General features: G+C 48.4%; 1 protein-coding gene across 2 annotated transcripts; it reads right to left on the minus strand.

The window, feature by feature from the left end:
• Window positions 1-5,933: 5,933 nt before the first annotated feature.
• On the minus strand, window positions 5,934-22,152 carry ANKRD16 (ankyrin repeat domain 16). Of its 2 annotated transcripts, XM_088844013.1 has the most exons (8): window positions 21,547-22,152; window positions 21,035-21,205; window positions 15,777-15,997; window positions 13,835-13,877; window positions 11,792-11,900; window positions 11,144-11,305; window positions 8,664-8,742; window positions 5,934-6,819 (listed from the first exon to the last, which is right to left on the minus strand). In XM_088844013.1, exons 1-8 carry the CDS (start codon window positions 21,864-21,866, stop codon window positions 6,638-6,640), a joined length of 1,287 nt encoding a protein of 428 aa, XP_088700139.1. In that variant the 5' UTR covers window positions 21,867-22,152; the 3' UTR covers window positions 5,934-6,637. The 2 variants fall into 2 exon arrangements, with proteins under 2 accessions (XP_088700139.1, XP_088700140.1); XM_088844014.1 differs by lacking the exon at window positions 21,035-21,205 and having other exon boundaries at window positions 5,941-6,819.
• Window positions 22,153-22,439: the final 287 nt, after the last annotated feature.

Genomic DNA, 22,439 nt, shown 5'->3' on the forward strand with positions numbered 1-22,439 from the left:
TGACAAGAAGTGGCGATGCTTTTAATGACAGGTTACAAAGCAAATAAGGATGTCAGAGAGCCAGCCCTTCACTTAGTGTCTTCAATGTGCTAGGTGTTATACTCGGACCCTTCTGGCAGGTGGGCATTGTGGCCTTTCTACAGATGAGAACATTGAGTCACTTGGTCTGAATTCTCCTGGACGTGGAGTTGCAGGGTTGTGTTTTAAACAGAGTTATCTGCCACCAAAGTCTGCTTCCTTCCTTTTATCTTACACACTTGCCCTTACAGCATCGCCGGGACAGCAATGCCCAGAGAAGCCACGTGACTCTTCATGTGACAGGTCTCTGTCCCTGGCTTGCGAGATGGGAAACGAAGTCACCACTGTTCAGCAGAAACCCACTGGGAAAGGCAAGTATTCTCTGTGAACTGGGGTCTCATTTAGGGTTGCCAGACCTGGTAAAATCTGGGACACCCAGTTAAATCTAAACTTCAGATAAGCCACAAATGCTTTTCAGTGGAATTACATCCTGTGACATATTTGGGATGTATCTATAATAAAAAAGCATTCGTGGTGGTTTATCTGAAATTCAAATGTAACTGCATCTTCTCTGCCAACCCTGACCTCATTGTATCACATCCTTGCTGTTGACTCTGCTCAGGAAACCCTTGCCCACTGTCTGCAAAAATCAACATAATTTCCGCCCTTCCAGGCCCAGTCCAGATGCCATGTCTTCCGAGAAGCTGTCTCCTCGCATGGCCGCACCACCCAGAGCCCCATGTAGTCACAGAACAAGCCCCGCTCCTGTTACAGACGTCAGCTTCCTGAGGGCACAGGCTGGTCCCCTGTTCGCTGCCCCTCACTGACCCTTCACTCATTCCACAAAGACTTATGTGGGGCCCACCTATGCCACCTGGAGGAGGAAATGGCAACCCACTCCAGCACTCTTGCCTGGAGAATCCCATGGACAGAGGAGCCTGGCGGGCTCCAGTCCACGGGGTTGCAAAGAGTCGGACATGACTGTAATGACTTAGCACGCTTGCATGCACCTATGCCAAGTGCAAAGCAGGTGTGGACCCTGATCTTATGGGTTTTCATTTTGCAGAAAAGCCTGGTGTTCTCAGGCCAGTTACAAGCAGTTGTGTGAAGGGATGGAACAGAGTGTGGCAGAGGGCTGCTCTGAGGCTGTCGGGGGCCGAGATGAACAGGAGGAACCCACAGGACAAGTCAAGAGAAATTTCCAGAAGACACTGAAGTGTAAGAAAGTCCGGTCAGATTGGGGAACTGAAGGCAGGGAAGTGGGACCCAGAAAGAGGTTTTCTACGGGGTGGTTGGGAGGCAGGGGCCCGCAGGCAGTGTGGGACTGTGTGTGCTCCACCCCAAGTGGAGACGATAAGTCTGCAAGCGGGGAAACCATCAGATGTATTATCAGCTTTGGGGGCTGCTTCTGAGAGTTACGTGAAGGGAAGCATAAAAGTGGAGAAAGCAGGAGCAGTCAGAGGCTATTATAGGAATTCAGACCAGATAGACGTAGGGGAGGCAGTGTGGACAGGGGCTCTCACAGCAGTTCCAGGCCCACCTGCTGTCCCACCTAGTCTGGAACTTGTCCACCCTCCCCAAACCCCTTCCCCCAAGGTAGAGGCTGTCTGCCTTGCCCCTGAAGCTGGACAAGACTTTCCCAGCTGACCCTGACTGATGGCAGATGGGGAAAGGCAGTGTGGACTCTCCCCTCTCTGAACGCTCACCTCTGGGACCCCAGCCCTCACCCCATGAAGATGCTCACACTAGCCCATGGGAAGAGGCCTCCGGGGGAGGCCCTTGCAAAAACCTGAGCCACCAACCAGCAGCATCGATGCCAGACGATCCCTGACCCACAGCATCCATTAGACTCTGGCTAAGCTGTGGCCCGCGGGACTCGAATGGGATGAATACACCTACATTCCTCAAAGGGGACATGACTCCCTTCCTGGGCTGAGGAGCAGGCTTACGGCCTGGACCACTGACACCGGGGGTCTGCTTGTCCCCAGCGGTCCTAACTCACCCTGGGTTGGCTTTACCCAGGCTCTTACTTGTGTGTATGCCACTGTTATTTTGGGTCTTAACTATGGGAGCAGAATTGATATCCTAACTAATGGAGTCAACAAGGGAGGTGTAAATAGAGTGAACGGAAGCTCTGAGCAGGAACAGTGATGTGTGTGAACATTTTATTGATCTGCCTTCCCCACGGGCATGTGTATAAGGTCAGGAAGGGGGAGGGTTTTGAGAGTATATGGGATCCATACTCACGGAGCAAATGGTTCCTTCTTTGCTTTTGGAGGACATGTTTTTCTTGACCGGCAGACTTTTTTTTTTTAATTGGAGGATAATTGCTTTACAGTGCTGTGTTGGTTTCTGCCACACATCAACAGGAATCAGCTGTAAGAATACATATGTCCCCTCTCTCCTGAACCGCCCTCCTACCTCCCTCCCTTCCCCACCCCCTAGGTTATCAGAGTACTGGATTTGAGCTCCCTGTGCTATATGGCAAATTCTCACTGGCTATCTGTTTTACACATGCTAACGTATATGTCTTAATGCTACTCTTTCCATTTGCCCTACCCTCTTCTTCACCTGCTGTGTCCACAAGTCTGTTCTCTATGTCAGCTTGCAGACTTTTCTGAGTGATTTTTGTTTCAGTCTAATGTTAAATGATTAAACTGAGCTAGCTAAGCTCTTATCAGCTGGGAGAGCGGGGAGCATGTGAGAGACCCAGAGCTGTGGGCTAAGGGACAAGGTAACCAGCAAGCTGGACTTTGTTCCTAGGTGTTTCTTGTTCATCTGAATCTTGGTTGATGATGGATTTTTCAGTGAAACGGGGAAAAATAAAGCCCATAGATGCTACAAGCTGGGACACAAGAACGCTCTAGAATTCTGAGAGCTGCTCTGAAGTTATCAGGGACTAATCCAAACAGACATACACCACTGCATTCAGGCTGTATCTGTTCACTCAAGGCTTTTAGTCTCAACTGCTGCTGCTGCTGCTAATTCGCTTCAGTCGTGTCTGACTCTGTGCAGCCCCATAGACAGCAGCCCACCAGGCTCCACTGTCCATGAGATTTTCCAGGCAAGAATACTGGAGTGGGTTGCCATTGCCTTCTCCAAGTCTCTTAACGAGTGAGTCTTAATAAATTCTGAGAGAATAAATGCAATATTGCCCTGGCTTGCCACCTACTGGTGGCTCTAGGAATGGCAAGCTGGATAAACTGCCACGGGCACGATGCTCCCATTTTCTGGGTGTGAGTTTTGCACTTTCTTTTCCCTGTTGCAATCCCTTTAAATTTTTTTGTTGTCATTGCAAATACTATCTTGTATATGTACATATATATATATTTACACATATATATGTAAAATGTGTGGAGTCCCACCTGATTTCAAATAACAAAATTGTATTTCTCCCCAGCCTCCACCCTGAAATTTCACTTGGGTCAGCTGTGCTCTCAGAAGGGTTGCCTGCGGTCCCTGGGTGCTGGTCATGGGTGGGGTGCTGAAAACCCTGGGGCAGGTGGCGGCCACTCTGGAAGGGGACACAGGGAGACAGCATCAGCGGTCAGTGCACTGGGTCATGGCAAAGCTCCATGGGTGGGACTGAGGGACTACGGCAGCGTCGGTCAGGATGCAAAGCTGAAGCCGGGACCAGGGAGTCACTGTGGGGTGGGGCCGACCAGATCACCGGGCCTCCTGTCCAAGGAAGGTCCCAGGGAGGCTAGGGAGGGGTGGTGTGCTGGCTCTGGAATGAATGTAGGGAGTCTGGGGGAGCACAGGTCTTTTTTTGTTTACTTTTTATGTTATACTGGGGTGTAGTTGATTTAAAGGTTTTCAAAATTTCTGATGTTAGGGGTAGGCTAGGTTTTAAGTGAGCTGGATGTGGGGCCGACTTAGGATGTTCATGCAAAAACGTACAGCCAGCAGTAGAGGGTCAGGGCGGGAGGGACTCATTGGTCAGGGGCAGTGGGATGAGAGTGGGTGACGTGTGGCTGTGCAGGACGGAGCAGCAATAGACGCTCATACAGGTCAGGGCCTGACGGAGACAGGAGAGGAAACAGCAAAGCCCAGAAGCAGGTTGTTGGAGGTGACAGGAAACCAGCTTCCGGAAGGCGGGAGTGATCGCTCATTGAACTGAAAGCATCAGGAACAGGAGGGCCAAAGGACATCACCTGAATTGGCAGTTAGGTCCCTGTGAACTAGAGCAGCAGCTGGAAGCTGGTGGCAGGAACCGGCAGTGCGGATGAGCCGGGGACCAAGGGCAGGTCGGGATGAGAAAGGATGCTTGAGACCGAGGATGGTCAGGAGGGCTGCACTGCGGAAGAGCCAGGGAAGGACGAGGCTGCCTAGAAAGGGTGCTCAGTACAGCATCCAGGACACAGTCAGTGCTCAAGACCACAGGGGTCATCCTCCACTCATTGACCGTATCAAGATCATACGTGCCAGGGCTGTTCTGGGCCCTGTAGATACAGTGAGTGAGCAAGAGACACAGAAACCCGGGCTGAGGAGCTTACCTTCTAGCTGGGGAGACAAAGAGTAGACAAACAACTCAAGTGGTGTGGTGTATCCCTTAGCGGTCAGTGCTATGGAGAAAGCACAAACTAAGGGAAGAAGATAGAACGTTGAAGGAGGGAAACGGTTTTTAGATCATGTGGCCAGGGAAGGGCCCCATTCAGTGAAGACCCAAAGGAAGTGAGAAAAGTACCTGCAATAGGAAGTGAGGGGATCATGCTAATGATCACCACCGCTGTATTAGCATTCTCATGCGTCACTATTGCAGGAACAGGTGTCATTGTATCATCGCCCTGGATTTGCCGGTGAATGGTATCGTCATCACTGTCCTCTGGCTCCCCAGTGGTTTTGGCAGCACATCTGATGGCCTGGGTCCAGCTACAAGAGCCTCTCAGATGGAGAGCCGCGTCCTGGGGAAGCGAGTGCAACCCCACAGACGAGCGTCACAGTGCGTGTGTACACCAGGTCCACAGCTCGGACAGGAAGGCACCTGCGAGCAGTCACTGCGGAGGAAAAGCTGCATCATGTGTGCACCGAGGGGAGACGGGCAGCACCCGGTGGGTCTCCCTGTCCCACCTGCAAGTAGGGGTCCTCCTCATAGGCCATGCTCAGACCCAGAGTAAGTGACGCAGAGACACCGCCGGGGCAACAGGAAAGGTGCCAGCAGCTCGAGGAGGTGCAGGTGGAGAGTGTGTGACTCAGAGGTCACAGTCGTGTTTCTGTTGTCATTGTGTTAGTTGCTCAGTTGTGTTGGACTCTGTGTGACCCCATGGACTATCCCGCCAGGTTCCTCTGTCCATGGATTTCCCTGGCAGGAATGCTGGAGTGGGTTGCCATTTCCTTCTCCGTGGGATCTTCCACACCCAGGGATCAAAGCCATGTTTCCTGCGTTGGCAGGCAGGTTCTTTACCACTGAGCCACCTGGGAAGCCCATCGTGTTTCTACCAGAGCATTTATCTGGTTGCTAGGGATATTCTTGCCACGTCTGTTAAGTTCCCACCAGATCACTCTGAATGAGGGACTGAGTTGCTTGTGATTGACACATACATTTTTCTTTAACAGACTGGCTGGGATTGATAATTATTTTTTGCATTAAAAAAAGAAAAAGAATCCAAATGCCAGGGGACTCATCTTCTCTTCAATCTAAGTTGCTACAGAATTTCTTAAAGTTTACAATGTCAAGTTTCTCATTTACTGGAGAGTCACAAATCACTTTCCGTGGGCAGGTGGGACAGAACACTCTACAAGAACAGACACCATCCTTCAAATGAGGTTATGAAAAAGGTTTGAAAATATCTTCGATGTGTTTTTAGATGCATTTATTATCCAAAGTGAGCCAATATAGAATTGTCATTAAAAAAAAATAACCTCAGGATTAAAACATTATAGTTTAATGTTTTAATTAAACTTTAAATGTTAAATTAAATGCTTTAATGCACATTAAATGTTTTAATGTTTAACATTAAGAAGCAGAGTTTAGAATACAGAAGCTTTTCCATTAACTGCTTGTAAATGTCTATGTAAATAAATCCTTGCATTTCCTTCCCGGCTTTGAAGCCAAAAGCTAAACCACTGTAATGACCAATGAAAAGCCTGTAAAAGAAGAAAGTAAACAGGCCAGTCATGTTTTGTGGCTGAAGGCAATGGCAAATTGCTACATTCTAAATGTTATCATGGCCTTTCCACACATGATTTATTATAAAACATCTCACACATAACAGCCTGCACACTGTATTTTCTTTTTTAAAACAACTATTTTATTTTTTGGCTGTACCTTGAGGCATTCAGGGATTGAACCTTGGCCCCTGCAGTGGAAGTGCAGTCTTAACCACTGAACCACCAGGGAAGTCCCCACCCTGTATTTTCATGCTTCTCTAAGGATTTCAGATGCCGACTTCATCTCCATCATCGACTCCACTTGAAGGTAGAAAAAGTGAATCAGAGACCCTGGAAAGAGTCCGACTGTGCAATGGGCTGTCATCAAGCCAGGAAGGCACCCGCCTCATCCCGGGGACTGGGGGTGGGGGCGGTCCTCCACCCGAGGAGGCTTGCAGAACACCGGCTCCTGGCCTGTTTCACCACACCTGCTGGCAACTGAAGCAGCAGCACTAGCGTTCCCATGGTTTCACTGTCTACCTCTGGAAACTCCCTCAGCCATCACGTTGTGGTTGAAGCACTGAAGGACGTCGGGGCTCCGTGTGAGATGCTGAGCCAGGGTGCCCATGATGTCTGGAGAGTCCTGGAGCCCGGAGCTCAGGAGGAACTGGACACAGGCCGCGTGCTGCCCCGCGCAGGCCAGGTGCAGGGCTGGGTGGGGACAGAGGACCCAGCTCAGGGCATCACCCACAGCAGTACTGACAGGGGAGCCCGGTGCCCCTGATAGAAACTCTGGTTCCTTCAGCTGCACAGATTTCATAGTTCCATATTCATGCCTATGACTTTGTCTATTCTGGATCTAAACATTTTTCCTTTTAACCTGATTTGGTCAGAAATGGTTTTAAAAGTAACAGAACCAATTGGGGAGGATTTGAGACTTGTCTAAAACACAGAAGTAAGTTAATGAGTCATGTCTGACTCTTTTTCAACCCCACAAACTGTAGCCCGAGTCAGGCTCTTCTGCCCATGGGATTCTCCAGGCAAGAATACTGGAGTGGGGTGCCATATCCTTCTCCAGGGAGATCTTCCCAACCCAGGGTTCAAACCTGGTCCTCCCACATTGCAAGCAGAATTTTTTACCGTGTGAGCCACTAGGGAAGCCCAGGTGGCTTAGTGGTAAAGAATCTACCTGACAATGCAAGAGCCGCAAGAGACCCAGGTTCAATTTCTGAGTCAGGAAGATATCCTGGAGGAGGACATGGCACCCTACTCCAGTATTCTTGCCTGGAGAGTCCCATGGCCAGAGGAGCCTGGCTCGGGCTACAGTCTAGGGGGTCACAAAGAGTCAGACACGGCTGATATACACACAACAAATTAATGAGAACCAGGAGATTTTAAATGGTACAGAAGGTGTTTTCAAAGTTTTGTGAATTCACTGTGTAAGTTAAAAATATCACTATGAGTAAGAAAGATGTAACGGAAAGAAAAACTGCTGACACACCTTCCTACTCTGGTTAGAAACTGGCACTGAGGGTTTGCAGTTTGCTTCCTGGGGGCCGGAAGAGCCCGGGTCCTGCTCCCCTGCCGTCAGGACAAAGTTTGTATCCCTGGACTCAGTGGCCTCCATCTGCAGCCCTGGAGTGAGGGGCGGGTTACCTGTGAGCCTTGAAGCATCACAGGTCCCACTAAACCCTGGCAAGATGGTCACTGGTACACAGAATGCTACTGAGAAAGTTTATTCCAAAGCCCAAGACTAAGAGGTTAGCTCTAAAAATATCTGAGCCTCAAATCTAAAAAATTACAGTGATTAAGGTTTTAAAATACATTCCAAGAGAGCCAGCCCGTGAAGAATCCACGTGACACCCCGGGGGCTGGTATGATCACGGATTAACACAGAAAGTGCTTTGACACAGGGAACTCTGCTCAGTGTTGGCACCAGCCTGGATGGGAGGGGGGGTTTGGGGAAGAGTGGATATATGTGTATGTATGGCTGAGTCCCTTCACTGTTCGCTGACACCATCACAGCATTGTTAATCGGCTACACTTGGATGTCACATACGTTAAGTGGTTTAAGCTACTCGAACACAGTAATACTAGCAGCAGTAAAGTATCAATGCTGCCACGGTAATAGCAATAGTTTTATAGCTTTGCAAATGGATACGTTATTTGAATTAAAAGGTACTGAGCTATTAGAGGAGTAATATTAAGACTAATTTTTCACACATAAAAGTTCATTGTTAATTTTGTTAGCTGGTGGTTTAATCACTCAGTTGTGACCAACTCTTGCGATCCCATGGACTGTCGTCTGCCAGGCTCCTCTATCCATGGGATTCTCCACGCAAGAAGACTGGAGTGGGTTGCCATTTCCTTCTCCAGAGGATCTTACTGACCCAGGAATCAAACCTGGGTCTCCTGCATTGTAGGCAGATTCTTCACCAACTGAGCTGAGGAATAATATATTAAGACTAATTTTTCTAACATAAAAGTTCACTGTTAATTTTGTTTATATTCAGCTTACTAACAATTTTTAAAGTTGATGGAAAATGAGATCATACCTGATCGATTTCTTTTGTCCTTGGAGTTGATGTCAGCACCCAAGGATAAGAGTGTCTGGAGTGTGCTCACGTGACCTTCCTGAGTGTTGAAATAAACGTGTTACCACTGCAGTGATGACAAAAGCAAGCCTTAAACACAAACTCTACTGCATATTAGGTGCTTTCTCTAAAGCTGCTGTTCAGTTGCTCAGTCATGTCCAATTCTTTGCCACCCATGGACTGCATCATGCCAGAATTCCCTGTCCTTCACTATCTCCTGGAGTTTGTTCAAACTCATGTCCATTGAGTTGGTGATGCCATCCAACCATCTCATCTTCTGTTGCCCCCTTCTCCTCCTGCCTTCAATCTTTCCCAGCCTCAGGCTGTTTTCCAATGACTCAGTTCTTCATATCAGGTGGCCAAAGTATTGAAGCTTCAGCTTTAGTCCTTCCAACAAATATTCAGGGTTGATTTCTTTCAGGATTGGTTGGATCTCCTTGCTGTTCAATGGACTCTCAAGAGTCTTCTCCAGCACCACAATTTGAAAGCATCAAAAGTACTTAACTAAAGTACTTAACTGCTAAAACTGAATTTTCATATCTAAAGGAAGGCTCATCACATTACTATCAAAATCCAGTATAAATCATTTAATAAAGATGCAGGTGATGTTTAGTTATTAGAAGAGACATGATCAACTTTGAGGCCAAATTATTGACTACTCTCACTGGGTTTCTGGGGAAGGAAATGGCAACCCATTCCAGGCTTCTTGCCTGGAGAATCTCATGAACAGAGGATCCTGGTGGGCTACAGTCCAGGGGGTCGCACAAGAATCTGACATGTCTGAGCACACACACTATGGTGCACGGCTGGGTTTCATCTCAGTGTAAGGAGTTCAAATCTTGTGATTTTCTTAGAAGACACAATTCTAAATCGTCCAAGCAAACACACTCTTTGCTAACCCCTTAGGGGAGGAAACAGACTGGAACACAATGTAACGTCCCCGGATGGGATTCTTATCACAGCTGGCATCGTCCTTTGTGAAGCGACTGACACACCTTACGTCCGGCCAGTCAGCCCATCAGTACCTGCTGAGGTGGAAAGAGAGGCTGCAGGTTCAATCTTCCCACTCGCTTGTGTCCCCCAGTGGCCCCAGACCACACACTCAGCCCACCCTCAACTATATATCCATGTTGTCAAAGGGGAACATAGGTAGGAGAGTGCAGGTCCCCAGAAGAACATCTATTCCTGTTGCTAGAAAACAAGGAAAGGCAGGCAGCCAATAATGTTAAAGATTATACACAAAACACTCACATCTTGTGAAAGAGGAGGGTGTAAGCCAACTACTTTCCTAGCAGAAAGTTCTGGACTCCTTTAATAGTTCATGCATCAGGTGTTGTGGTTGTTTAGTTGTTGTGTCCAACTCTATGCGACCCTATGGACTGTAGCCCGCCGGGCTCCTCTGTCCATGGGGATTCTCCAGGCAAACATACTGGAGTGGGCAGTGTCAACTACAAATTGGCACTTACCAGGAGCACTGATGATTACTGAACAACAAAGACATTTGCCTTCCGCCTCTATGGGGACTGAACCCCATGCTCTATAGCTACTGACCTTCAACAACCCCTGAGGGAGTTCAGGCTGGCGGGAGGCGCTCTGTGCTCCGGGGAATTTGGTGGGACAGGTCCTTATAGATAGTTGGATGTTTTTAGGAACAGATCTTATGATCTCAATCCTTGCATCTCCTCATATCTAGAGAAGCACTAAATCCCTTCATGGTGACATCAGATCCTCATGACTAACAAAAAAACCTTTTGTAAAATGAGTATTTTATGGTATGGAACTCCCCCTTCACCAAAACCTTATTTATATATTGGCTTTCCCCCAGAGCTGCTCTGGAGCAGTTTCTCAGAGCTATCTGAGATGCTTCCTCCTGAGCTGCAGTCCGCATTTTGGCCCAAATAAAACTTAACTCTCAGCTCTCAAGTTGTACATCCTTTTTAGTCGACAGTAGCCATTTCCTTTCCCAGGGGATCTTCCCGACCCAGGGATTGAATTCGCATCTCCTGCATTGGCAGGTGGGTTCTTTACCACTGAGTTGCCATGGAAGCCCTTCATATATCAGTCAGAGAGCCCAGTAAATGCAATTCCTTTGTTTCAGCTAAAGAAATCCAGTAAAAGGATAAAGACCTAGGAATTTCCTATGATGGATTTTTATGGCTTCAAATAACATTATTCCTGAAAACAAAAAGTGTGGGAGGGAACACCTAGCACAGGCATTACATGGAGTAAAGAGCTTTCCTTTTTTACCCAGAAACAAATAGAAGCAAGTTTCTATGTAAAGGGACCCAGGGCTTCAGAATCAGGACCATTTCAAGAGTATATTATGGGCAATTTCTTTCTTCCAAAGAGATGGAGCAGAAGAACCAGGACTACAGGTTACTCACCAACAGAGTTAGGCAAGCCCTTATGGAGCTGGAACACCGTTCTGGAAAGAAACAAACCTTAGCTGCGAAGTGAAGTGCCGTGAGATGGGTGGATCCTGCTCTTGCATCAACGTCGACGCCTAGCTCTGAGACAAGGAATCGGATGGCTTCATCCTGCCCAGTGACCGCTGCCCGGTGGATGGCCTGGGCCCCCAGTGAGTCCTCAGCGGACACGCAAGCCTAGGAGGTGAGGACGGATGTGAGAGAGAGGAGCACAGACACTTGGGTCCACCGACAAACTTTTGACGTTTTGGCAAAACTCTGCCGTCTACATATGTTTTTCTGGGTGGTTCACACAGAACTTTTGTTGGATTCTCAAAGGATGCTCTAACCAAAGAAGTGCTTAAGATTCAAAGCTAAGGTGCCAAAAAAGTATAGTCATTAGGGAGAGTCTGTTGTTATTATTACTATGAAACAGCTGCTGTTTATTGAAGACATTTTGCTAACTGCTTTCTGTACATTTCATTATTTAATCCTTAAAGTAACCCTGTGAAAAAGTGAAACTTGTCTGTTTTACATCTGATGCTTAAAGAGGTAAAGCGGGCCTACAGTGGGGAAGGTGGCAGAGTTCTGAACCCACCATCTGAATCACCATGCTTCCTGTTTATCCCCTGGGCTAAAACTTGTAGGAATAACCGAAGGGACAGAACCAAACCATTTCTCTACCTTGTGCTTTTCGAGGAGCAGCCTGGCCACGTCCGTGTGGCCACACTGAATGGCGTCCATGAAGGGCGTGAGGCCACACCTGTCTCTGCAGTCCGGTTCGTACTGGCACCTGGAGCCCAGACCCAAAGCAACATCTGAGAAGAGCCACCGCTTCAAACTCGACAGTGCTGACTCTGGCCCACCTGCCTTACAAAGCATCCGTGAGAACCTGATGTGCTTGCCCTGTGACCCCGCCTCAGCGTCTGGGGAGCACGTTGGTGTCCCAGCAAACCTGCTTCTCCCCCAACTTCCCATCCCATTTTAGGGATCGTCATCTTTCCAGCTTCTCATGCAGAGCTTTATAGCTGCCCCTTATCGCTCACAAAACCTCTCAATTCTCCATCCAGCATGTGAAACAAATTGGTATCCTTTCCAGCTTCATCTTCACCCCTTAAGATGGAGGCAACAGGCAACAGCCTCCTACCTGTTTTTCTCTATTTAGTTCCACCCCAGCCATTTTTTCTCATCACCAACAGACTAATCTTTTCACCACATATTTAGGTTATGGCCACTCCTGGTTAAAACCTTTAACTGCTTCCCAACCACAAAGGACAAAGTCTACAAAGCTCAATATGACCTCGTAGGTCAGGACTACATGTAACCTATTTACTTCTCCAGGTTCCTCGGGCCTCTCTTCCCTGTGCTTAAGGAGACCCCCTTCAGCCTGGTCCCACGGCCTATCTGGCCTCCTTCATTACGACCTTCTCTTCTTGTTTCTGCTTTCTTCGTGGTCCTACCTATCTCTCCTTCTTCTTGGCCCCACTGCCTGCCAGTCCTACCTTCTTCCATTCCTACTTCTCTGCTCCCACCTTTTCTGTGGTCCTTCTTCTTGGCCCCACCTCCTACCTGTCCCACCTTCTTCGTTCCTACCTTCTGCTGTGTTCCTATCTTCTTTGTGGTCCTACCCATCTCCCCTTTTTCTCAGCCCCACCTCCTACCTGTCCCATCTTCTGTTGTCACCTCTTCGTGGTCCTACCTATTTCCCCTTCTTCTCGGCCCCACCTCCTACATGTCCCACCTTCTTCGTTCCTACCTTCTGCTGTGTTCCTATCTTCTTTGTGGTCCTACCCATCTCCCCTTTTTCTCAGCCCCACCTCCTACCTGTCCCATCTTCTTCTGTTCCTACCTTCAACAATCCTGCCTGTCCCATCTCCTTCTGCTCCGCTAGCTACTGGCTCTTTGCTGCCTTTGCACTTGCTGGACCCTCTGCCTGGAACATCCCAGCGCCATTCTTCACCTTGCCACCTCCAAGGCATCCTGCAGCTTCAAGGAGACCTCACAGAGCCACTTTCCCCCAGATCTACAGGGACAACCCATGCTCCTGCATAGAACTGTGGGCTTTCCCATTGCAATATTATCACAACTGGTAATTTTATGACATTTCTGTGATGGTGTGTCTATACTTGGCTTCCACACTATCCGGCAGGTGGTCAGGGAAAGGACTGTGTTTACTGCTTATTGCCTAGTGCCTAACATATAGGAGGCACTTAGAAAGCAGTGGTTGAATGAAGGAGTATTAATGACTCAGATGACACGTATGCCCCAACGTGCAGCAGGTGAGCCCGATGCTCTCAGGCTTCCTCTTCTTCACTCACCATCTCCTAGGTAACCTCTTTCATCCTCTGGATTCAATCGTCACTTCTACGCCAACGAGGCCCACTCCTATATCTCGGCCACACCTATCCTCTGGGCCTAGATCTGTGTCTAACTGCCCGCTGGACAACTCTTCCTGGGTGTCTCACAGGTACATGTAACTCAACGTGTCCAAAACTGACGCGAAAGTGAGTGAATGAATGTTTATTGGACGAACAGATAAATTCTCCCCAGGTTTGTCAGCTGTTTTTGTTTCACCTTCTTTATCTGCTTATGCCCTTTCTTCATTTCTCTCTTGGTACCTTAGATTTTTCTGAACAATTTGTCTGAGCTCTTTATGTGGCAACTCTTTTACGATACTAACGGTCAGAATTAGCAGATATTGTCCTCAATTTGCTGTTTTGTTCTTACCTCTGAAGAAGCACCTCTACTGCCTCTAAACAGCCATGCATTGCTGGGAGGAGAGAGTTGAGAATGAGAGCTTTTTAGTGCAAAATAAGAATGCCTCTTCCCTCCTGGCACCTCTCTCTACCCCATCCCTGTAGCTGTGTATCCCAGGAAGGAGTATTGGGTTAGGCTTGTTGCCACTGCCCCAGAAAAGGACAGATTCAGCTGGAGGAGTAGGGAAGGGTCCTATTTTCACCTAATGTGTACAAGGCCCCCACTTTATCATCCTGTCTTTATGAGACTTTCATGGCAAACTTTTAACCCTAAACCTACATCCACATCCTCCTGCTGCAAATCCCTGGGTCCAGGCAGTTTTTGCCTGGGAAATGTAAAACACGGTAAGAGTAATCCATGACAAAATAACCAGGAATTTAACTCTGCTGCTAAAAATAACTATCCTCCATAACAAAGATTTTTGACTCTCTCTTCTCCACTGTTTTGTGTGAATGACTGGGTGCTAACTGCTCCTTCACAAGAGCAGGGGAGATCATCAAACAGTTTATGAGCAGAGAATTCCACTCATATGCAAAGTTTTTTTCTTTTTAGGGGGGATGGGGGGCTGTGTTGCAAGGCATTTGGAATTTTAGCTGCCCAATCAGGGATCAAACCCATGCCCCTTGCAGTGGAAGCATGGAGTCTAAACCACTGGACCATCAGGGAAGCCACTATATCCAAAGTTTTAAAAAGGATACCTTGGTTCCTAACTGCCCCCAGTGACCAGAACAACTGTGCCTACCTCCTCAACGATATCATGTCACAGGTCTTGATTTCTGAGAAGTCTAAAAGCCCTGTATTCAAGTTCAAGGTACTGCCCAGTAGGCTACCAATTATGGTCTAAACGTCTTTATCTGGATTCCTGGGCTGCTTAATGCCCTTTTCGTCTTACACTGCTACACTTTCGCTTTTAACTAATTTAAGATAATCTACAAATATTTAGTCCAGAGTTAAGGATAATTACTCCAAACAATCAAAAGAGTGGCCCAGAATTATATTCAACATTATCACTGGATGAGTCACAATCCACTGGGCTTCGGGATTTAATTATAAGCACCCGTGTGCTTCCCAGTTGGTGCTAGTGGTAAAGAATCTGCTGGTCAATGCAGGAGGTGCAAGAGACGTGGGTTCAATCCCTGGGTTGGGAAGATCCTCTAGAGGAGGAAATGGCAACTTACTCCAGTACTCTTGCCTGGAGAATCCCATAGACAGGGGAGCCTGGCTATAGTTGATGGGGCTGCAAAGAGTCAGATACAACTGAGCAGACTCTTGTTTGTGTTTATTTCAATGGACAGCACCATGGCAGGTGTTGCTGAAGATATGAGGGAACAGTCCCCTTTCCTTCTGCTTTTAATAATAGTAATAATAATGATGCAAAAACAGCAGCCGTAGCCATCCTGAGCTCACTGTGTGTGGAGCGCTGTGCTGAGGGACGTCAATGCACCTTAATCTCCATGACCCTGTGATATGGGCTTCGTTGCTGCCATTATTCTGTGGCTAAGGAAACCTGCTCGAGAGATTAAAGTTCCTTGCCCAAGGTCAGAGACATAGTAAGGAACAGAAGCAGCCCACCAACTAACTTGTGGATGGTAATGGTAAGCTACTCCAGTGTTCTTGCCTGGAGAATTCCATGGACAGAGGAGCCTGGTGGGCTACAGTCTCTGGGGGTCGCAAGAGCTGGACACAACTTAGTGACTAAACCACCACCACCACCACCTAACTAACTGGGGAGGAGAAGACAGATAGAAGTGAAAAGTCACCTAAAACAAGAAAGAAGCACAAGCTGAGGGCCGAGTGACATTGGTTTTGGAAACTGTTTGCCAAAACACTCCAAAGCAGCTTGTGTTCCCTGCCCCCTACTTCCCCTGTACCACCCCTGCCAAGGGGGGCATCCTGCAGGTCCGGACCACACCTGCCGTGTGCAGCGGGGTCCTCCCGATCTTGCTCTCTGTCCTCCAGGCAGAGGGGCAAACCGCGAGCAGGTACTGGAGGATCAGAGGGTCGCCTTCGCGGCTGGCGATGTGAAAACTGTTCCAGCCATCTTTGTTCTTCAGGAGCGGATTGGCGCCCTGCTCCACGAGATCCTGGATCACCTCGAGGTTTCTCCTCGTGCAGGCCATCATCAGAGGAGTCCTAAGGCCAATGGGACAAGCTGTCAGATGGAACAGCAGCTGAGACCCTGGAAGCCCGGGACCGGGGCTTCAGAAAAACGCACACCCATGGCGGAGACAGAAGACCTGGAGGACTCAGGGGGTCTGGGAAGCAGGCAAACAGCTTTGAATGGCAACTTCCCTCCCTGCTGTGAGGAAGCTGGGATAAATAAACAGGGAAAAACGATTGTGATGTGGGTGCTCCTACAAGTGGGAAACATGGAGGAGGCAAAGGTGCTTCTGAACTAGTTTTTAGTACAGCATTGAACAGGGACAGTTCAATTCAGTTCAGTTACTCAGTCCTGTTCAATTCTTTGCGACCCCATGAACTGCAGCCCGCCAGGCCTCCCTGTCCATCACCAACTCCCGAAGTCCACAAAAACCCATGTCCATTGAGTCAGTGATGCCATCCAACCATCTCATCCTCTGTCGTCCCCTTCTTCTCCTGCCCTGAATCTTTCCCAGCATCAGAGTATCTTCCAATGAGTCAGCTCTTCGCATCAGGTGGCCAAAGTATTGGAGTTTCAGCTTCAATATCAGTCCTTCCAATGAACACTCAGGACTGATCTCCTTTAGGATGGATCTCCTTGCAGTCCAAGGGACTCTCAAGAGTCTTCTCCAACACCACAGTTCAAAAGCATCAATTCTTCTGCACTCAGCTTTCTTTATAGTCCGACTCTTACATCCATACATGACCACTGGAAAAACCATAGCCTTGACTAGACGGACCTTGGTTGGCAAAGTAATGTCTCTGCTTTTTAACATGCTGTCTAGGTTGGTCATAACTTTCCTTCCAAGGAGTAAGCGTCTTTTAATTTCATGGCTGCAATCACCATCCGCAGTGATTTTGGAGCCCAAAAAAATAAAGTCTGACACTGTTTCCCCATCTATTTCCCATGAAGTGATGGGACCAGATGCCATGATCTTAGTTTTCTGAATGTTGAGCTTTAAGCCAACTTTTTCACTCTCCTCTTTCACCTTCATCAAGAGGCTCTTTAGTTCCTCTTCACTTTCTGCCATAAGGGTGGTGTCATCTGCATATCTGAGGTTATTGATATTTCTCCCGGCAATCTTGATTCCAGCCTGTGCTTCTTTCAGCCCAGGATTTCTCATGATGTACTCTGCATATAAGTTAAATAAGTAGGGTGACAATATATAGCCTTGATGTACTCCTTTCCTGATTTGGAACCAGTCTGTTGTTCCATGTCCAGTTCTAACTATGGCTTCCTGACCTGCATACCGATTTCTCACAATGTAGGTCAGGTGGCCTGGTATACCCATCTCTTTCAGAATTTTCCACAGTTTATTGTGATCCATGTAAAGGCTTTGGCATAGTCAATGAAGCAGAAATAGATGTTTTTCTGGAACTCTCTTGCTTTTTCATGATCCAGCGGATTTTGGCAATTTGATCTCTGGTTCCTCTGCCTTTTCTAAATCCAGCTTGAACATCTGGAAGTTCATGGTTCACCTATTGCTGAAGCCAGACTTGGAGAATTTTAAGCATTACTTTACTAGTGTGTGAGATGAGTACAACTGTGCAGTAGTTTGAGCATTCTTTGGCATTGCCTTTCTTTGGGATTGGAATGAAAACTGACCTTTTCCAGTCCTGTGGCCACTGCTGAGTTTTCCAAATTTGCTGGCATATTGCATGCAGCACTTTCACAGCATCATCATTCAGGATTTGAAATATCTCAACTGGAATTCCATCACCTCTACTAGCTTTGTCCATACTGATGCTTCCTAAGGCCCACTTGACTTCACATTCCAGGCTGGCTGGCTCTAGGTGAGTGATCACAGCATCCTGATTATCTGCACTGGGAAGATCTTTTTTGTATAGTTCTTCTGTGTATTCTTGCCACCTCTTCTTAATATCTTCTGCTTCTGTTAGGTCCATACCATTTCTGTCCTTTCTTGTGTACATCTTTGCATGAAATGTTCCCTTGGTATCTATAATTTTCTTGAGGAGATCTCTAGTCTTTCCCATTCTATTGTTTTCCTCTATTTCTTTGCCTTGATCACTGAGGAAGGCTTTCTTATCTCTTCTTGCTATTCTTTGGAACTCTGAATTCAAATGGGCATATCTTTCCTTTTCTCCTTTGCTTTTCGCTTCCTTTCTTTTCACAGCTATTTGTAAGGCCTCCCCAGATAGCCATGTTGCTTTTTTGCATTTCTTTTTCTTGGGGATGGTCTTGAAACCTGTCTCCTGTAGAATGTCATGAATCTCCGTCCATAGTTCATCAGGCATTCTATCAGATCTAGTCCCTTAAATCTATTTCTCACTTCCACTGTATAGTCATAAGGGATTTGATTTAGGTCATACCTGAATGGTCTAGTGGTTTTCTCCACTTTCTTCAATATCAGTCTGAATTTGGCAATAAGGAGTTCATGATCTGAGCCACAGTCAGCTCCTGGTCTTGTTTTTGCTAACTGTATACAGCTTCTCCATCTTTGGCTGCAAAGAATATAATCAATCTGATTTCAGTGTTGGCCATCTGGTGATGTCCATGTGTAGAGTCTTCTCTTGTGTTGTTGAAAGAGGGTGTTTGCTATGACCAGTGTGTTCTCTTGGCAGAACTCTATTAGCCTTTGCCCTGCTTCATTCTGTACTCCAAGGCCAAATTTGCCTGTTACTCCAGCTGTTTCTTGACTTCCTACTTTTGCATTCCAGTCCCCTATAACGAAAAGGACCTCTTTTTTGGGAGTTACTTCTAGAAGGTCTTCATAGAACTGTTCAACTTCAGCTTCTTCAGCGTTACTGGTTGGGGCATAGACTTGGATTACCATGATACTGAATGGTTTGCCTTGGAAACGAACAGAGATCAGTTTATGCTGCATATCTGCAAAAGAGGCATTTTGCTAGATCATCCCATTCACTTCAGTCAGTAACCCTTTATTAAACTGTGGTGAAACATACTTTAAAAAGAGCATTTGATGGAGAAGGAAATGGCAGGATTCTTGACTGGAGAATCCCACGGACAGAGGAGCCTGGGGGGCTACAGTCCATGGTGTTGCAGAGTTGGACATGACTGAGAGACTGGGTATGCACACACAAGCAGGGCCAAATAAATATTTTAAAAATAAATAAAAGAAAAAAGGAGCACCTGACCTAGCACCTTGCCGAAAGGAGCCTACACTGGTAGAGCAGGTGGAACAGCGGTATATTATGGTAAGTTCCTGATCTGATGTGTGTCCACAACTGGGGAGAGTGAACTACATCACTGTCAACTCCTCTCCTCCCACCAAAGTGATTCTGTTTCTGCTTCTCATCCGATCTTGCGTGTGCGCATGCTCAGTCAGTCATGTCCAACTCTTTGCTACCCCGTGGACTGTAGATTACCAGGCTCCTCTGACCGTGGGATTTCCCAGGCAAGAATATTGGAGTGGGTTGCCATGTCCTCCTCCGGGTGATCTTCCTAACCCAGGGATCGAACCTGCATCTCTTCCATCTCCTGCACTGGCAGGGTATTCCCTGAGTGACCTGGGAACCCTCTCATGCTCACGACCCCTGGAAAGTAGGGTAGACCCTGGTTACCTCCTATCCCCAGGGTCTGGCCCAGCCGGAGCTCAACACAACTAGATGGGTCTCAGCCAGGATTTGTCCTGAGATTGCCTTGTTATTACTTAATCATCGACAATTTTGTTTTCGTTTTTTAAATTTATCTTGTATTGGGGTACAGCTGATTAACAATGTTGTGATAATTTTAGGTGAACTGTGAAGGGACTCAGCCATACATATACATGGACCCAATCTTCCCCAAACCCCTGCTCCCATCCAGGCTGCCACATAATATGGAGCAAACTTCCCTGTGCTATACAGTATGTCCTTATTGGGACAGCTAGGGCATTTGAGATGGTCATGTACACACTGCTATATTTAAAATGTTTCAGCTTTGAATTTCTGGTAATGCAGTAATGAGAGTGAAAGAAAAATCAAGAGGGAGAAACCTGGATGAATGAAGGCTGGAATCTTCAAGAAGGGGCTTCGCAGAGGGAATGACTCCAGGGAAGAAGGGACTTGAGAAAGCCAGCAAGGTGAGAACAGTCAAAAATGTCTCTCTGTAACTGCACTTCCTGAGCCCACAATCAAATGAAACTTGCCCTTGTGATAGTTGTTTGGGGAGGCTGTTTCTTTATCCACAGTTCAGGTCAGCTCAGAGATCTCTAGTCTTTCCCATTCTATTGTTTTCTTCTATTTCTCTGCATTGATACCCGAGGAAGGTTTTCTTATCTCTCCTTGCTATTCTTTATCCACAGAACTGTTTTAAAAGAGGTAATATGACTCCACTATCTTTAGACAAACTTACTAGCAGCAGAAGAAAATGTCTTGTGCTTAGTCACAGCCAAAGTGCAAACCTCAAAATGTAAGGAGGCCTATTCCCCCAGGCCAGTGGGCAAGATGCACTTTATTTAGCGATATGGCTGTCTGATGCAATTCTTTTTTTATATAAGATCAGGGATTCCTTGCGGATTCATTCAGGAACTTCATTATGTTATGAACCTTCAGGTGTTCAAACCTCTAAGCGAGTGGACAGACATAGTGAGGACTGAAAATCACGTGGATCTATTAACAGAATGCAATTGCTTCGTGTGATGGTTACAGGTATGGTGTTGGAGAACTCTTGAGAGTCCCTTGGACTGCAAGATCAAACTAATCAATCCTAAAGGAAATCAGTGCTGAATATTCAAGGACTGATGCTGAAGCTGAAACTCCAATACTTTGGCCACCTGATGTGAAGAACTGACTCACTGGAAAAGACCCTGATGCTGGGAAAGACTGAAGGCGGGAGAAGGGGACGACAGAGGATGAGATGGTTGGATGGCATCACCAACTATTGAGTCTGAGCAACTGTGAGTTTGAGCAAGCTCTGGGAGTTGGTGATGGACAGGGAAGCCTGGTGTGTGGCAGTCCATGGGGTCCCAAAGAGTCGGACACGACTGAGCTGAACTGACGGTCTAGAGGTGAGCACTGTGTCTGCGGAAGAGGTCATGTGATAAACCACACAGCACCCCACACACTTACCTGTGCTCACCTGTGTAACTGTGAAATCTGAGTAAGTGTCCTGGTTGTAGCAATGTCAGTTTCTTCTTTTTATTACTGTACTCCCCCTGTAAGATGTTAACTTTGGGGCAAGACTGGAGGAAGATGCATGGGACTTCCCACTTGTCTTTGGAAATTTCTGAGAAGCTGTAACTAGGAATTTCAAAACGGAAAGTTAAAAAGTGTCATCGGTGCCGTAATCATTTAGCTAGATGTTTCCAGAACATCCCGTCTGGGGCCCATGCAACACGCAGTACCTACAGGCAAGTCGTAGTTCGGGTCTATTCTATCTGAGCATGCTCCTTACTGCTCTGTGCTCTATCTCTGGAGGCAGTCTGGAGCAGGAGCCTGCAACAGTTAACCTCACACGGGTAGCAACGATGCTCTGCTCTGTAGGGAAAGGCTCAGCGGCTACGGTGTGGAGGCCGACCAAGAGTGGGAATCTGCCATCAGCGGGGAGGGGTGGGGGTCTCTCTGTAAGGCCCACCACTTACCAGTCGCCTTTCTTCAGGCAGTCGACCGCGGCCCCCTGGTCCAGCAGGTACCGCACGCAGTCCCGGTGGCCCATGGAGGCAGCCTCGTGCAGAGGCCGCTTGTAGTCCCGGTTGGCGGCTTCGATGTCCAGGTCCCAGGCCTCGACCAGATAGGCCAAGACATCCCGGCGGCCGTGGCGGGCGGCGCAGTGCAGGAGGGTGTCCCCGGCTGGCCCTGCGCAGCCCGCGTGCCCCGCCGCCCGCAGCTCCCCGCGCAGGGCGCAGAGCCGGCCGTCCTGCACCAACCGGCACAGCCGCCGCGGGTCGGCGGGCGAGGCCATGGCCACGGGCTCAGGCCCGCCGGGCACCGCCCGGGACCCTCCTCCGGACCCGACCCGCCTCCGCCGGGGCCCGCCTTCGAGAGCCTCCACCGGGACCGTCCCGCCCCTGGGGACCCTACCCCGGACGCACCAGACCCCCGGACCCTCAGGTCTCTGGCTGACCACGCACCCCGCGAGCCGCCGCGGACGCCGCCGCCCGCACTGATTTCTCTTTGGGGAGAACCCGCTGGACCGCCGCCGAAGGCCGGGTCACACGCGCCCTGCCTGGACCGAGTGGGACCCGCGCGTCCCCGCCCACGGCCCCGCCCCCGCCCCCGCAGCCGACCCCGCCCACAGCATTGACCCCGCCCACCCGCGCCGCCTGTGGTCCCTCCGCGGGACCCAGAGCCTCGAGGAACTCTGGGAAAGTTTCTGCTCTCCTCTTCCGCGCTACAGGAAGCTCGGACTGGAAGAGGCCCGCTAGCGGGGTGGGGTGAGTGAGGATGCGCCTTCCGATTGATCGCTGGAGCCGTCCGTCAGCGCGCCCCTCCGTATGCGAGCTATGATTGGCCGGGGATGCGTTCCGTCAGCGTC

Source organism: Moschus berezovskii, chromosome 15 (assembly GCF_049115385.1).
Source record: "Moschus berezovskii isolate FMDL1 chromosome 15, NW_MosBer_1.0, whole genome shotgun sequence".
NCBI classification, from domain to species: Eukaryota; Metazoa; Chordata; class Mammalia; order Artiodactyla; family Moschidae; genus Moschus; species Moschus berezovskii.